Source organism: Zea mays, chromosome 5 (assembly GCF_902167145.1).
Source record: "Zea mays cultivar B73 chromosome 5, Zm-B73-REFERENCE-NAM-5.0, whole genome shotgun sequence".
Lineage (NCBI taxonomy): Eukaryota > Viridiplantae > Streptophyta > Magnoliopsida > Poales > Poaceae > Zea > Zea mays.
Window position 1 is genome coordinate 63,252,984 of NC_050100.1, and position 14,752 is coordinate 63,267,735.

At 45.3% G+C, this 14,752-nt stretch overlaps 1 protein-coding gene across 2 annotated transcripts; it reads left to right on the plus strand.

Moving 5' to 3' along the window:
- Nucleotides 1–4,841: 4,841 nt before the first annotated feature.
- LOC103626456 (Receptor-like protein kinase-like) lies at nucleotides 4,842–12,805 on the plus strand. 2 transcript variants are annotated; one of them, XM_020538396.3, is made up of 12 exons: nucleotides 4,842–5,459; nucleotides 7,272–7,597; nucleotides 7,691–7,783; nucleotides 7,872–7,962; nucleotides 9,456–9,549; nucleotides 10,533–10,627; nucleotides 10,815–10,884; nucleotides 10,957–11,057; nucleotides 11,408–11,524; nucleotides 11,707–11,783; nucleotides 11,891–11,935; nucleotides 12,074–12,805. In XM_020538396.3, the coding sequence occupies exons 1-12, from the start codon at nucleotides 5,301–5,303 to the stop codon at nucleotides 12,624–12,626; spliced, it is 1,821 nt and encodes a 606-aa protein (XP_020393985.1). In that variant the 5' UTR covers nucleotides 4,842–5,300; the 3' UTR covers nucleotides 12,627–12,805. The 2 variants fall into 2 exon arrangements, with proteins under 2 accessions (XP_020393985.1, XP_020393984.1); XM_020538395.3 differs by having other exon boundaries at nucleotides 4,889–5,459; nucleotides 7,691–7,798.
- Nucleotides 12,806–14,752: the final 1,947 nt, after the last annotated feature.

Sequence of the window (14,752 nt, forward strand, 5' to 3'; positions counted from 1 at the left end):
GGCTCCTCTCCCCTGATCATCGGAAATCTTCCCAGCTTGCCCTCCACCAACTCCATTTTGGTGATCATAGTGGCGTCGTTTCCTTCATGTGATATTTTGAGGGTGTCCCAGATTTGCTTGGCGTTGTCCAAGCCGCTTACTTTGTTGTACTCATCCCTGCACAAAGATGCTAGCAAAACAGTGGTAGCTTGTGCATTTTTATGAATTTGCTCGTTAATAAATACAGGGTTATCCGTACTATCAAATTGCATTCCATTTTCAACTATCTCCCAAATACTAGGATGGAGAGAAAATAAGTGACTACACATTTTTTTACTCCAAAAAGAGTAGTCCTCTCCATCAAATTGTGGAGGTTTACCAAGAGGAATTGAAAGCAAATGAGCATTGGAATTGAAAGGAATACGAGAATAATCAAATGAAAAATTTGAATTAACCGATTTCTTTTTCTCGTCGTTGTCTTTTGGTGAAGAAGAAGATTCATCGCTGTCATAGTAGACTATCTTCTTGATGCGCCTCTTCTTCTTCCCGTCCTTCTTCTTGTGACTCGAGCCAGAGCCAGTGGGCTTGTCGTCCCTTGGCTCGTTGAAGATGGACTCCTCCTTATCGTTGACCACCATCCCCTTTCCCTTAGGATCCATCTCTTCGGGCGATTAGTCCCTTAAGTGAAGAGAACGACTTTGATACCAATTAAGAGCACCTAGAGGGGGGGGGGTGAATAGGTGATCCTATAAAATTCAATATTAAATAGCCACAAGCTTGGTTATAAAGATGTTAGTGCAAAAGAACCAAGTGGCTATAGAGCCAGCTCTTGCGAATCACAATAATCACAGAGAAAGACAACACAAGATACATAGTGGTTTATCCCGTGGTTCGGCCAAGTATAACACTTGCCTACCTCCATGTTGTGGCGTCCCAATGAACGAGGGTTGCACTCAACCCCTTTCAAGGGATCCGATGATCAACTTGAATGCCACGATATTCTTCCTTATAGTTTTCTTCCCGTTTGCAAGGAATCTCCACAAGTTGGAGCCTCTCGCCCTTACAAGATTGATCACAAAGAAAGCACGGAGTAAGGTTGGAAAGAGCAACGCACACTAGAATTAAATCCACACCGCAAACACGCACACAAGTGAGAAGATGAGCACACAAAACACGCGCGGGGAGTTTGCAACTCGAAAAGTGCTCCAATCTCAAGAACGATGAACGATTGCGTGAAAGTGAGGACTAGAAGTCTTGGAATGCTTAGAGTGTGCTTGGGTGACTCCTCCATGCGCCTAGGGGTCTCTTTTATAGCCCCAAGGCAGCTAGGAGCCGTTGGAGGCCAACAAGGAAGGCCAAAGTTGCCTTCTGTCGGGTGGTGCACCGGACATTCACTGTAGCATGTCCGGTGCGGATCTCCTTCCTTATTTGGCGTAGATGACCGTTGCAGCGCCGTGGCAGTTGGCGCACCGGACACTGTCCGGTGCACACCGGATAGTCCGGTGCCCCCTGCCGACCGTTGGCGCGGGCCACGCGTCGCCCGCGGATTGCGCGACCGACCGTTGCGCTGGCGGTCGTTGGCTCACCGGACAGTCCGGTGCACCACCGGACAGTCCGGTGAATTATAGCCGTACGCCGCTAAACTTTTCCGAGAGTGGCCTGTTCACCGGAGGTTGGCCTGGCGCACCGGACAGTCCGGTGTGCCAGACTGAGCAGAGATTTGGCTGCACCGAGCCAAGTCTTTTGGTTCTTTTCTTTTCTCTGTTTCTAGCACCTAGACAGAATATGTTACTCAAAACAATGTACTAAGTCTAGAAACGTACCTTGTTACATGATTTGTATCTTTTGCTTGTTTGGCACATAATATTTCACTCACTATGTGTTGGACACTTAATCACCAAAACATTATAGAAATGGCCCAAGGGCACATTTCCCTTTCATGTAGTGCGCCACCAGATACCCCACAAGACACGGTAATCAGAGAGGTTGCACAACCCAATAAAAGCTACTCCCCCGTCCCAAATTAAAATTCATTTTAGGTAATTAGTGGATTCATAAATACTTGATGTATGTGGTTTACATACGTGTCTATATTCATCACCATCTATTTGAATATAGACATTAAAATCAAGTGCTAAAACGAATAGTATTTTGATAAAGGGGAGTATAACGCATCGGGCATATCTAGTATAACAATGATCAAATCACCGGTGAAACTAGTTCCAATATCTTATGAAACTGTGATTAATATAAAACATACTCCCACGTCTCAAAATATTAGTCGTTTTAACTCTTGATTTTTATGTCTATATTCAAATAGATTATAATAAATCTAGAAATATATATATATATATAATAAATATATTGATTATTATATGAACAAAACGGATTTTATTTTATAACGAAGGGAGTATTGTTTACTTATTATTATTATGTATCATTTTATTTTAGTCGCACTTAGGGGGTGTTTGGTTACACCCCGCTAAAATTTAGCCTCTGTCCCATCGAATGTTTGAACCTCCGTTCCGGGTATTAAATATAGTCGGATTATAAAACTAATTTGTCAGCCGAAGATTAAAAGACGAGACGAATCTAGTCCAGTTGGTTGGGTCTATATTTCATACTCCTATTTAAAAGTCAAACGCTTGATGTGATCCGAGCTAAACTTTAGCAGGAGCAACCAAACACCCTCTTAGTCGCAACGGAATCCAACAGGGGTGATGGCGGGTGCCGTGCTGGACCAGCTTGCCTCGTCGTCGTCGCCGCGGTCCGCACACGGCGTACGCGTTCACGCCCGTACTGCCGCCGCCGGCGGCGGTGGGCGCGCGTTCACGTTCCATAGGTTCACACCGCGGTTGGTTGGGCTCGGATATACACCGGACGCGGACGGGCCGGACGACACGTCGTTGCACTCTGCTCTGCGCAGCCAGGCAGTGGCAGGCACTCTGGGCCTTTGGGGTCCTGGCTCCGCCCGTAGTCCGGCCAACCGGTCAGCGTGAGCGCGCTTGCATGCATGCGTCTGCCACCGCCGCGTGCAGCACACAATTTCGTGTGTGTTCCACCTGTGGAATTCTTGGTACGTATACGTGTATATTCTTTATATTTTATCTACCTGTTTATGTTGGCGATACGATTCCTGTGACGTGATCATGCGAAGAGACCCAACTAAACCGCAACCACCTCGTGTGTAAAGAACTCGCCGGTGTGACCTATCTATCTATACTCATCCCATATGCATGTCATCCTATGCGTTCCGTGACACGCACATGGGTCTAGCTCTAGCAGCACGCGTGTTGTGCGACTCTATATTAGTTTGAGAACCCTATTTCCTAACGTTTGGATCCCTTCATTTAAAAAAAATAAAATCCACATAATAAAGTAACCTATTTAGCTTGAATTTAACGCTCCATAACTTTCCAAAGTTTAGATATAAATATATTTCAAATTTATATGATGTATGATGAGAAATAATTTTATGTATTAGTAGAATTTGTTTCTACTATGTATCTTACATGATGCTATTCGACTCACTACTCAATAGTAAAAAGATAGTATACAAATAGATCATACTTCTTGCTAATAATAGTATACGATATATTTTGTATAAAATAAAATTAGATTAATTGATATATTATCTAAATTACTATTATTAGAGTGGAATTCAATTCCAATGATTGAAACGTGGCGTAAGTGATTTTCATTTTACCAAAGAAATTAGTTCATTTTCTTTTGTGAAAATAGAAATCTCTTAGAAAAAAAGTTCTCAAACTAACATTTAGAGTGTTTTAGAGTGTGTTTAGTGCATGATAGTTTTAAAGATCTCCAACTGCAAACGGCCAATGGGCAATTGGTCAACCATAAACCATCTACTCACGTGTTCCTATTCACCAAAAATTTAGAAAACTGAACCTGAGACACAACTACCGCAGGAAGTAAACTTTGATATTTAAAATGAACATACGATCATATATGAGATATTAAACGAATAAAAAATATATTATATTATATTTTAACTAAAAGACTGAGAAAAATATAAGTTAAAAGAAGGCTGATCTATGTTTTTTTATAGATCACTCGTGTTTTTTATGGTCTATATCTTGTGTAACCGCTCGTTGGATATATTATTAGATGACATTAAAAAAATTATTGATTTTAACTAGTTTCATGGGCCCCTAATGCAGCTACAGCGGGCCAGCCCGGCCGCGACATGATCTTGAGCATGTCTTCGTCAGACTAATCGTAACGTAGCCCCCTTCTCTTGCATGCGATCTGTAGGGGTCACTCCATGGTCGTAGCGGTGCTCCCTACAGCGTCCCTACACGTCGGCCCTCTTTTCTCCCCCTAGATCTAGCGTGTCAGTGTTTATCATCCTAAACACCGTGTTGTTGGTCCACGAGTAATTATTAGTAAATAAAAAAATTAATAGTTGATATAGAAAATAATATTTTATAGTTGTAGTAGGGTATATGAGAGTATTTAGAGAGAACCGGTGCGGGAGATGAAAAAATAGGGGTAAAAGTGATATAAGAGAAAAAAATTTAGAGGTAACGGTTGCGGATAGCCTAAAAGTGAAGGCAGCTGTTGGCAACCGACGTCACGTAGAGAAAAAGGGCTGAGATGAAATGGGAGGGTGTAAAAAGGCAAGGGGGAGTGCGTGCGGGGTGCAGTGCTGCAGGGAGAGGAGAGCGACGGTGGAGAGGGGGACGACCGGACGAGGACGACGATGGCGATTGGCGACAGAGTGACGAGGCCGGACGTGGGACGAAAAAACGGACGGAACGAGTCAAAGGTTGCCCACGGCGACGACGACCCGTCGACCATGGATGCCGGATGGAAATGGACAGGCGAGAGAGAGAGGAGACGGGACGGGGGTGCGGGATACACCACACGCCACGCCAGGCGGCCAGGCCACGGAACAAAAAGCGACCCATCCCTCCCGCCCCCGACGGCCAGACCCCGACCCAAAGCCCCCGACGTCGTTTCGTTTCGTCTCGGCTCGGGCGCTCGACCGCTCGTCAATCTCATCGCCCTCGCCCCTCCCTCGCCCTCGCCTCCGCCTCCGTTCCGTTCCACTCCACTCCAGTCCACCCGCGACTTCAAAGTTCATTCAAACCCGCGACCCCCGGGCACCACCAACTCCAACTCCGCCGCTGGGAAGAGGAGGAGCGACGACGAGCTGCCCGGCTCCACCACGAGCAGCAAGTTGCAGGCCTAAGGAACAGGCTCCAGCCTCCAGCCTCCAGCAGAGCGTGTGCCCATCTGCCTGCCGGTGCCGGCTACTACTCACCCGCCTCCGCCTCCGGTGAGAAGCCAAGCCAGCCATGGGGTGCGTGTGCTCGAGGGGGTTGCCGGAGGACGCGCCGCCGGCGCCGGGCCCGCTGGCGGCCGCCTACGACGCGCGCCGCTTGAGGTACGGGCCCGGCGACTTGGACTCCAGCGAGCTCGCCATCCCGCGGCCCAAGCCGCCCCACTCCCACAAGGTAGCTCTCCTCCTCCCTTCAGTCGCTGGCTGCTAGCTAGCCTGCTACCGCCCCTCCCTCCCTCCCTCTCTCTTCCGCCCCGCTCCTTCCGTCCGTCCTAGTCCCCGCCTCGCTTCACGCATGCGGCATGCTGCCGCGGCTATTCACTGGACGGGGGCGCCGCGCTGCTGCTTCGCTGCAAATTTTCTGGTCACCATGGAGACACAGCTGCCGACTGCAATCCTGACGATTCGATTCGCTAGCGAGGCTATCAGACTCACCACCTCGTCGTCAGAGTTCCCATTTCCCAACCAATAATGGATACGCGAAGCGCGTGGCACCATACCGAAAGGTCCGCTCCCAGTTTCCAGCCAGCGACGCTGCCGCGTTTCTGCCGCCGACCAGCCGTGAAGGGAGGGAGGATACGCGAGGCTAGTCGTCGTCGCGAGCCTGAAGTTGTTTCCGCTTCATTCATTCATCAGCGGCGCCGCAGAGTTTGTACGAAGGTCTTCACAGTTCACACTAATCACCTAGCAAAAATGGTCCGTTTGATCGGAATTCGGCAACCGTTTCGACTGTTCCAAAATCAGCATGTGCTCGAAGTATGCCGGAACAGATACACACATACGTACAACAAGTAAATCCAATCATAAAAGCCAGTCCACAAATCTGCATGTTCGGCATACATTGTGAAGTCAAGTTTGGCGGCCCTTCTTTTTTATGGAGGAGTATATTCTAAGCTCTCTTCCAGGAGGACGATTCTCTATTTTTTTCACCGGGATAAGTGAAGGGCTTATAATCTACATCCACATTCAGGTTGCTGTCAGCAAAAGTCTACCATCTGGACTGGTCAAGCCTGCGACCCACATTGCGAATCTGTGTCTGACCGCTTATCGGTTCTGTGCTACTTTTGGAGTGGACAAATCATACCATCTTACTCTTCCAAAGGCACGAAGTTTCCGGTTTTTATTCGCAGCTAGGAGGGTGCTCTGAATGTGCAAGGAGTTTGTCAAACTACAAACTTTGACACAATGGACAAACACCAGTCTTGCTGCTTACACGTGTAGACATTATATATATATATATATATATATATATATATATATATATATATATATATATATATATATATATATATATATATATATATATATATATATATATATAACATATGTAGACAAAGATTTGGACAATCAGTGGTTAGGTGATCGAGCGTGACTGGAAATCTGGATATAATAGTTGGAGGTATCAAAATCGAGGCTACACTACAGGTACAGGATATTAAAGCATCTGGTTAAAGGGAGTTCACCATTTTTGGTTGCCATGTGCTACCATTCGTTCCTCGTCTTCCTAAGTTCTTATCTGATTAAGGGAATTCACCATCTTACTCTGGTCTGATCTGTTATCATCAAGCTAAGGATAATCTTCTGTTGCACAGTAAATTCAGAAGAGCAATGGAACAGCTTTGAAGGACTGGCAATCTGGCATCTCCTTTTATATTTTGACCCAGCTCAGTCAAATGATTCATGTTTCTATCTAGTTGCATGAACTTCATTTTTCAGTAGTGCTGTTTCATAACTTTTAAAATTTCAGAACAGAACAGCATTCTTAGAATATATAAATCTTGCTTTATATCTCATGAGCTCACACCTAGTGTCATGTTTCCGAAAGTGATAATATATTCAACCTTCTTTTCTTGACGTTGTTTTGTGCAATAGCTAGTTAGCTTTCTGTTTGTTATCTGTAGCTGATGAAATAAAACTAAAAGATTACTACATGAGAGCCTAGCAGTAGGTCTTTTCGCATGAACTCTGACATACTAAGTTCTGTCAGGTATCAGACACAGGTACATTTTTGGGAAGAGCTAGCATTGCTGGTCTGGAGAAGGCTGTTGAAGTGTTAGATACGCTCGGGAGTAGCATGACAAATTTGAATCCTGGCAGTGGCTTTCTCTCTGGGGGAACCAACCGGGGGAATAAAGCCTGTATTTTAGCATTTGAAGTTGCAAATACAATAGCTAAAGCTTCTAGTTTGTGGAGGTCATGCTCTGACGAAAGTATAGAAGAGCTCAAGAAAGAGATTCTGCATTCAGATGGAGTGCGAGCATTGGTGTCCTCAAATACTATTGAGCTGTTACATATTGCTGCCGTTGATAAAAGGTATGATTGTGTGATTTGAACTTGCTTTGAATACTCTCAGTTGGTTTAGGCAAAACAGTGACTGACATGGACTTGAAAAATGGAATCGTACAGGGAAGAACTCGCCATCTTTTCAAAAGAAGTAATACGATTTGGCAACCTCTGCAAAGATCCTATATGGCATAACTTGGGGCGATATTTTGACAAGTATGCCTCTGAAAAGTACGCTTTTCATCTGAGTTGTCGCTGTCTACAATCACATTAGCACATCATGTTGAATTACTTTGATATGCAGGTTAGTGACAGATAATACACCTCAGGATCATTCAAAGGAGAGTATGGAAGCTACTGTCCAACAATTGATTAATTTGGCACAAAACACTTCTGTACGTATGCTGTAAAGAATTTATACATATTTGCTTTAGTGTCCTAATTTGTGTACTTATAGGCACTGGTACTTTAAAATATTTATTGCCATTGCGTACCAACACCACGGTACCACAGTGTACAGAGAGTTAGGAGGGAGCATGAGGGCACAAGTTAGTGGTTGTGCTGAACCTAGGCACCAGTAGGAGCCAGCACACAGACAATTAGAGAAGTCCGGGATGCAATGTGCGTAATACCCTATGTTCTCTACTTCTCTTGCTAATCATCAATTGATGAACACAAAAGAGAAAAAGATTATAAACTTAAGCACCAGTGAACGTCAAGGCCTTCAAGCCCCCCCCCCCCCCCCCCACCTCTTGGTTGTGTTGGGAGTTCTAGCCTAATGATTCTAATTTCTCTTTATGCCTGCCTACTCGAACGGTATGATTAACTAGGGCAGACGCATACCATGAGTCAACGTGGAGGAGAGGGTTGGCTAGGTCGAGGGGTGATTCATCATGGTAGAGCTGATTTGTACCATGAGTTTAGTCATTCTTCTTGGGCGTTGTTTCTAGGTCTCAGGCTACGTTGCTTGGCATAAGAGCGAGGAAGGAGAGACTTTTTAGGTGCACGAGTGAGACCGGGGGGGGGGGGGGGGGGGGGGAGGGGGTTGTAATCCGCAAAAGTTGCAAATTATATTTATAAACATGGAACTATGTACATAGTGGTGACCCTGTGCAACATAGTCGAGGAGGCAGTGTCTCGGGTACGTTGTCCTAGGAGAGCCCCTAGGGATTGAACTTATAGACATGGTAGTTGAGGTTTTTGTTGTGGAGTTATTTCGAAAAATATAAATAACCAGGTTTGTTTAGATATGCTTTGCGCAGATAAGCGCTCCAAGGGCATCAGGGGACTGAGTACTTGCTCTCATGAGCGCCCTAGGACACAAGGGGGCTCAGGGTATCACTGATCATTGCTTTTGGGCACAAGGCTCCCCGGAGACTTAGATTACTCTACCCTAGGTTGTCTCGGGGCACTATGTGCCCCTGGTCCCTAGGGGCCTGGTGGGCCCTTAGTCTTTTTGTGTCTCTTTACAATGTCTAGCTATCCATTTGAGGCGTCTTGATATCAAATTACTCGGCTTCAAACCCCTCCTTTGGGACCAAAGGAGGTCCCTGGGGCATAAGTCACGGGGGGCGGTGGTTCCAGTAGATGGGCCCATGGTAGCTTCTTGTAAAGGGATCATTGAATGTGTCTTGATGGCTGCTAGGGCTATTGCCTTCCCCGGGCGATGACACTTATTTTTAGAGTGAGAAGATAACACTGTTTTTTTTTTGGCATTTCTACTGTTTAATTTATGGAGTGTCAGCTGGTTTCTAAAGCTAAAACCAGATCATCGTATACACAATTGCAGCTCATAAACTATATTTGCAAGAATGGTGGTAGTATCAAGCTATTTTTGTCAATATCACACCAACTCCGAAACTTATGCTTATTAACTATGTTATTGCAGGAGCTCTACCATGAATTGCACGCTCTGGACAGGTTTGAGCAGGATTTTAAAAGGAAATTTCGTGACGAGGAGTCTGTGCCAGCAGCTAGACGAGGTACAGTAAGACTGATGCCATTCTGGAACAGTACTGGTAGATGTAAGATGTCAGAGTGCATGCTTTAGGCTTTTTTCTCATCAGCTAGCTTGTCTGTAAATAGCGATATGCTTACGCTTTGTGAGCAAAGGCTTAGGTGAACATATCATAATATTAGCAAGTTATTAGTTATTTAAAACTCGACATATAGGAGTAAGACAGCCCTATGCATTGTATTAAAAGAACGGGGAGTCAAACTCAGGACTTGAGGAGGTCTACTCAGACCACGTAACCAACTCAGCTAAAGACCCTTTCACAGTAAGTTATTAGTTATTATGCTAGCTATTACATTTTGGCATTAGACAAAGGAAATGAAGCTTGAGAACGTGCTCGTAGCATGGTGTTATGCCCTCCAGGTGTGAGGCTGTCAACCAGGGCCCAAACCCTGAGTTCTCATACGGAAAAAAGCCCATTACTTTCCGTTCCCCATGGTTGTGTCACAGTTGCTAAAGCGATAGCCTGCAGGTAGTAGCCAGCTTTCAGGATCTTTTCTTGATGTTATGTGCAACGTCATGAGAACTTCTCTCCCCTGGGGCTGAGTTTCTTCAATGAAATGGACCTTATGTTGGTTGTAGTGCAAACTTTTTTTCCCTGGCCTCTGAGATTCCATCACCATCTTTATTCCAAATGAACCAACTTGTGATAGCCACTTATAAATTGACTGATTAACAAGCATGACAAGATCGAAAGGCAGAGCTCCACTTTGTTAAAAAAAGGCATGACAAACATGGTAACCAAGGAATCCACAGTTTTTTTACAAAATGAACTACATGAATGTATGTGACTCCTAACCATGTTCTTTTGGAGAGATTCTTAAAATGTGTACATAGACACGAGCTGTTATTTCTTAGACCTTTTTTTGTTGCTAGAGCATTTTACACATGCATGTAGGCATGTACAGATAAAACTTGGGGGATGTAACTACATTTTATTTTTTGTTGCAGAGAGTATAATGATATTACATAGTGAATTAAAGCGCCAGAGGAAGCTCGTGAAAAATCTGAAGAAGAAATCCTTGTGGTCTAGGACCTTGGAAGAGGTAAATTTTCAACCATACTCACTCAGTTGTTTTATAGTTTATACTGTAACTGTATCCTCGTTAGTCTTTGCTAATATTTACATGCTAACAAGACATTTTTTGGTGGACATGCTACACATATTGTTCCTTACCCTCGAACATCTTTTGAAGAATGCTGATATTGCATTTGTTATCCTAATAACTGCAGATTGTGGAGAAACTTGTGGACATCGTAATATTTTTGCACAAACAAATCCGAGATTCATTTAACGAAACTGGTAAATAGTAGTACTACTAGCTTGTCGTTTTGTTATTTTTAAATGTATCTAATGATAAACCTAACACCTCAGGAACTGACTTCTGCGCTTCCGAGCAAACTCAGAACAAAAGGCTAGGTTCCTGTGGTCTGGCGCTACATTACGCTAACATTATCAACCAAATTGAAAATATAGTAAGTTGTTCTGATAGCCTACCCAATGTCTATTTATGTCTGCGTGGTGTCCCACTTTCATTATATTGTCATGGCAGCAATTTCCATATGGGTCATCCAGAATATGTTTCCTGTCAATTTGTCAAACCATGGTCTATCCGTTTTCTGTCCCGTACCGTGTAGAGTTGTGTACTGTAAAATAGTACGTGTGCTTATATGTCTGTTGTATCGTAGCAGCAGAGCACTAGTTAAGAAAGCATTGTGCATACCCTGTATCACCGGAGTCTACATTTCCAAACGGCTCGTGTTGATGTGATGCTTTCATTGATTGGAGAGGATGGCATTCTCAAAGTATCATTTTTGCCATGCAGGTTTCCCGGCCCCTCTCTCTTCCTCCTAGTGCAAGGGACAATCTGTACCATGGTCTCCCAATAACAGTGAAGTCAGCTCTGCGATCACGATTGCAAACATATAACCCCGAAGAAGAGGTTTGTCTTCTTGCACAACACAACCTCGCAGAGCTCAAATGTTTCATTTCCTCCATGCGTTTTGGCATGCATTCAATGACTTGTTTATTTAAATTTTCAAAGTGGCATACAAGGACCTGATTTGACTGCTAATTTGGTGCATCCTTTCTTGCACGCTAACAAGTGGTGTTCCATTGCTGCAGCGCACGGTAGCTCAAATAAAAGCCGAAATGCAGAAAACTCTTCGCTGGCTTCTGCCGATAGCAGAGAATACAATAAGGTGGGCTGAGCTTTTTTTTTTTTTAAAAAAAAGTTGTACTCTGACGATCTGACTTAGACTATAGTGCTAATGCGCTAACAGTTGTTTCCTTCTGATTCATTCACCAGGGCACACCAAGGTTTTGGATGGGTCGGCGAGTGGGCAAATCTTGGGTGAGTACCGAATTGAGAAACCATGATTCCCATGCGACCGTTGATAAACCTTATTATGATCTCCCCATCGACAATGTAGCGTAACATGTTTTGCTTGCAGTTGCAGCACCACCTAACATGCATCCACCTTGCTCGCAGGAGCGACATGAGCAAGAAATCAGGCTCCCAGCACAGCGTCACCCGCATCCAGACGCTCCATCACGCCGACAAGGCGAAAACCGAGCACTACATGCTGGAGCTGGTGGCGCTCCTCCACCACCTGGTGATCCAGGTGAAGAACAGAGGCTACGGGACCAGCAAATCGTCGAGGCACGACGCGTCGTCCCGGTCCCGCAAGGCGGCGGCAACGGACCTCCGACCGGAGACGGAGACTCGGCACAACACGTCGCCGGTGAACAGCCGCACGGCCTCGAGCCCGCTGTCGGACTGCGAGCGCGCGGCGCTGGACCACCTGAGCTTCAGGAGGACGGCCTACGGCAGGAGCCAGAGCTGCGAGCCTCCGCCTGGCCACCGACGGAGCAAGGCCCACAGGAGCTGGGACCCGTGCCGGAGCCACGGCAGCTCCCCGGCGACGGAGTTCGGCAGGACCCCCGCCGTGCAGCAGCGCGGCCGGGGCAGGGATCTTGACGTAATTGATGGCCTAGATAGACTGCCTTCCTACTCGCACCCGCCCTCCCCTACGTTTTGCTAGATGTTAATGGTTAGGTATTCTTTTGCTGTAACTGTAACACGCGTGATATGTCCATATGTACATATACCATAGTCTTGTTATAGCGTGTGGTGATTGAATCAAAGTATATAGAGCGAGATCACAAGTGGTGTTCCGATCATCTGGCCTTTGGAGAGAAAAAAAATATCGATTTGTCTGAATTCTTTTTTTCTTCTTCTGAATTTAACGACCAAATGATTTGAACATTGTAAGTTTTCTTCTTCTTCTTTCTGTTCAGCTTTGTTAGGAAGATACTTGGATTGTCGAAGCTTAGTTTGGAAGGTACTAGTACTGCTAAGCGGTGAACTGTTCAGCAACCCCACAAGCTCCCTTTTATTAGCTCCAAACATTAATTTAGAGATGATAACACTAGAACTGTTGAGCAACACGGCTCCTCCCCAATCAACCCTCAAGAGACACACTCCTTTCCGGCGCGCTGCAAGGCCATGTGACGGCGGCAGCCACCACGGTCTGGTGTGGCAGGGGCAATTATAGATAGCGTGGTGGCGGCAAGGTGCAACAACCCCTATCCGTCAGCGGCAACCTAAACCAATGGATCGGCAGGGTGTCAGCAACCCAGAATACTGGTATACTGATGGATCTTACAGAAATAGAGAAAATGGAGAGGTAGGAACGAAGAAGAACAGTAAGTGGAGAAGTAGAGACTTGGAGAGGAAGATGAACGAAGGTTCAGAGTGCAGATTACAAAAGACTGGTAATTTCTCTCCCTCCTTCCGACTGCCCTCGTCCACTACTTAAGGTGTACTCCTATTACAAGGCCGAAGCCTATCAGACAGCCCATTCGGAACCCATGACTCGAACAATTGGTTTGCGTAGACGCCGGCCCATCTTCCTTCCAGCTTACCCCAAATGGCAGTGTACTAACATTCCCCTCTCCTTGAGATGCAGCTTGCCCTCAAGCTGTTGTGTGTATCACCACCGGGATCCCAAATCATGACAAAGAAATTGTCGTGGCTCACGAGCAATAGTACTGAGACACACCTTGACGCTTTTGGCCAGGTCCCTGTATTCTTGTTCTTTAGGTAAGGCAACATTGTTGGCTTCAGTAGTAAAGGGAAGATCCAGCTTGTCAATGATATAAAAGTTGTTGTAGCAGTTTCCCAGACAAAACGCTTATCTTGTGAAGCCGTCAGAAGCAGCTGTTGTACTAGCGATGGATCGATTGAGTGAACCATTAAGGCACCATATGCCTTAAAGATGTCTGCACAAGTCATTAGTGCAGTTTTGCATACAACACTTCTTGGATCCTTCACAGATTTCACGATAAGAATAACTAGAGTCTCCAGAAGCTCCTGCGATCGTTCCATGTCTGCTGACTTGTCTCGGCTAGCAAGTAGGAAGCGTAGAATGCTAGGATCCCCTTCATTTACATCATCCTCACCCGCAATCTGTTCAGTTTCAACTTGTATTTCTTTATGCTTCATAATCAGCTTGTCAACGGTGTTCCTTATAAGCATCATTGCGTTCTCTGCTAGTAGCTGTCTTGGAATTATCTTGCACAAGCAATCAACCTTCCAGTATGGCCAAAGATCCGTAGAACGAAGCTCTACTTCAGCATCAATGGCAGGACTATCTGTTGTGTAGGAATCGAACTTGTAGTTGAACAATGATAAATCAATCTCATCTTCAAATAATATTTTCTGATCCTTATCTTTCAATCTACTGTCATACTCAGAATACTGATGATCAGCAAAGGCCTCCCTGGTTTTTCCTGCATTCATCCCATCATTAAGCGAAGCTTCTATACAAGCTGGCATAAAAACTGCAGCTGCGATCTGTTCATCCATCGTCTGATCAACCACACCGTCAACCTTGCCATCCTCAGATATGATGAATATTCTCTCCTCATTGGTACTAGCTATGGTGGGAGACAACCATGGAAGTGAACGTAAAGCCTCACTGCCACATCCCAACCCAACTTGTATATGTGGTGGTGGCCAAGGAATTTTCCAGCACAGAGAGGCTAAGAGCTTCCCAATATTGACCCAAGTAGCAGGGGAGCTAAGAGACAATTCCTCGAACACCTTCTGTGCAGCAAACACCTCGTATGTGAATTCCAACTGGGAGCAGTCTGGTAGCTGATGACG

What these genes read in the sequence shown, in the direction of transcription:
- LOC103626456 (XM_020538395.3), top strand. Translation starts at nt 5,301, where the DNA reads ATGGGGTGCGTGTGCTCGAGGGGGTTGCCGGAGGACGCGCCGCCGGCG. An exon ending in GGTCTAGGACCTTGGAAGAG is followed by an intron (nt 10,628 to 10,814) that starts GTAAATTTTCAA and finishes TAATAACTGCAG; the next exon opens with ATTGTGGAGAAACTTGTGGA. An exon ending in CATATAACCCCGAAGAAGAG is followed by an intron (nt 11,525 to 11,706) that starts GTTTGTCTTCTT and finishes CCATTGCTGCAG; the next exon opens with CGCACGGTAGCTCAAATAAA.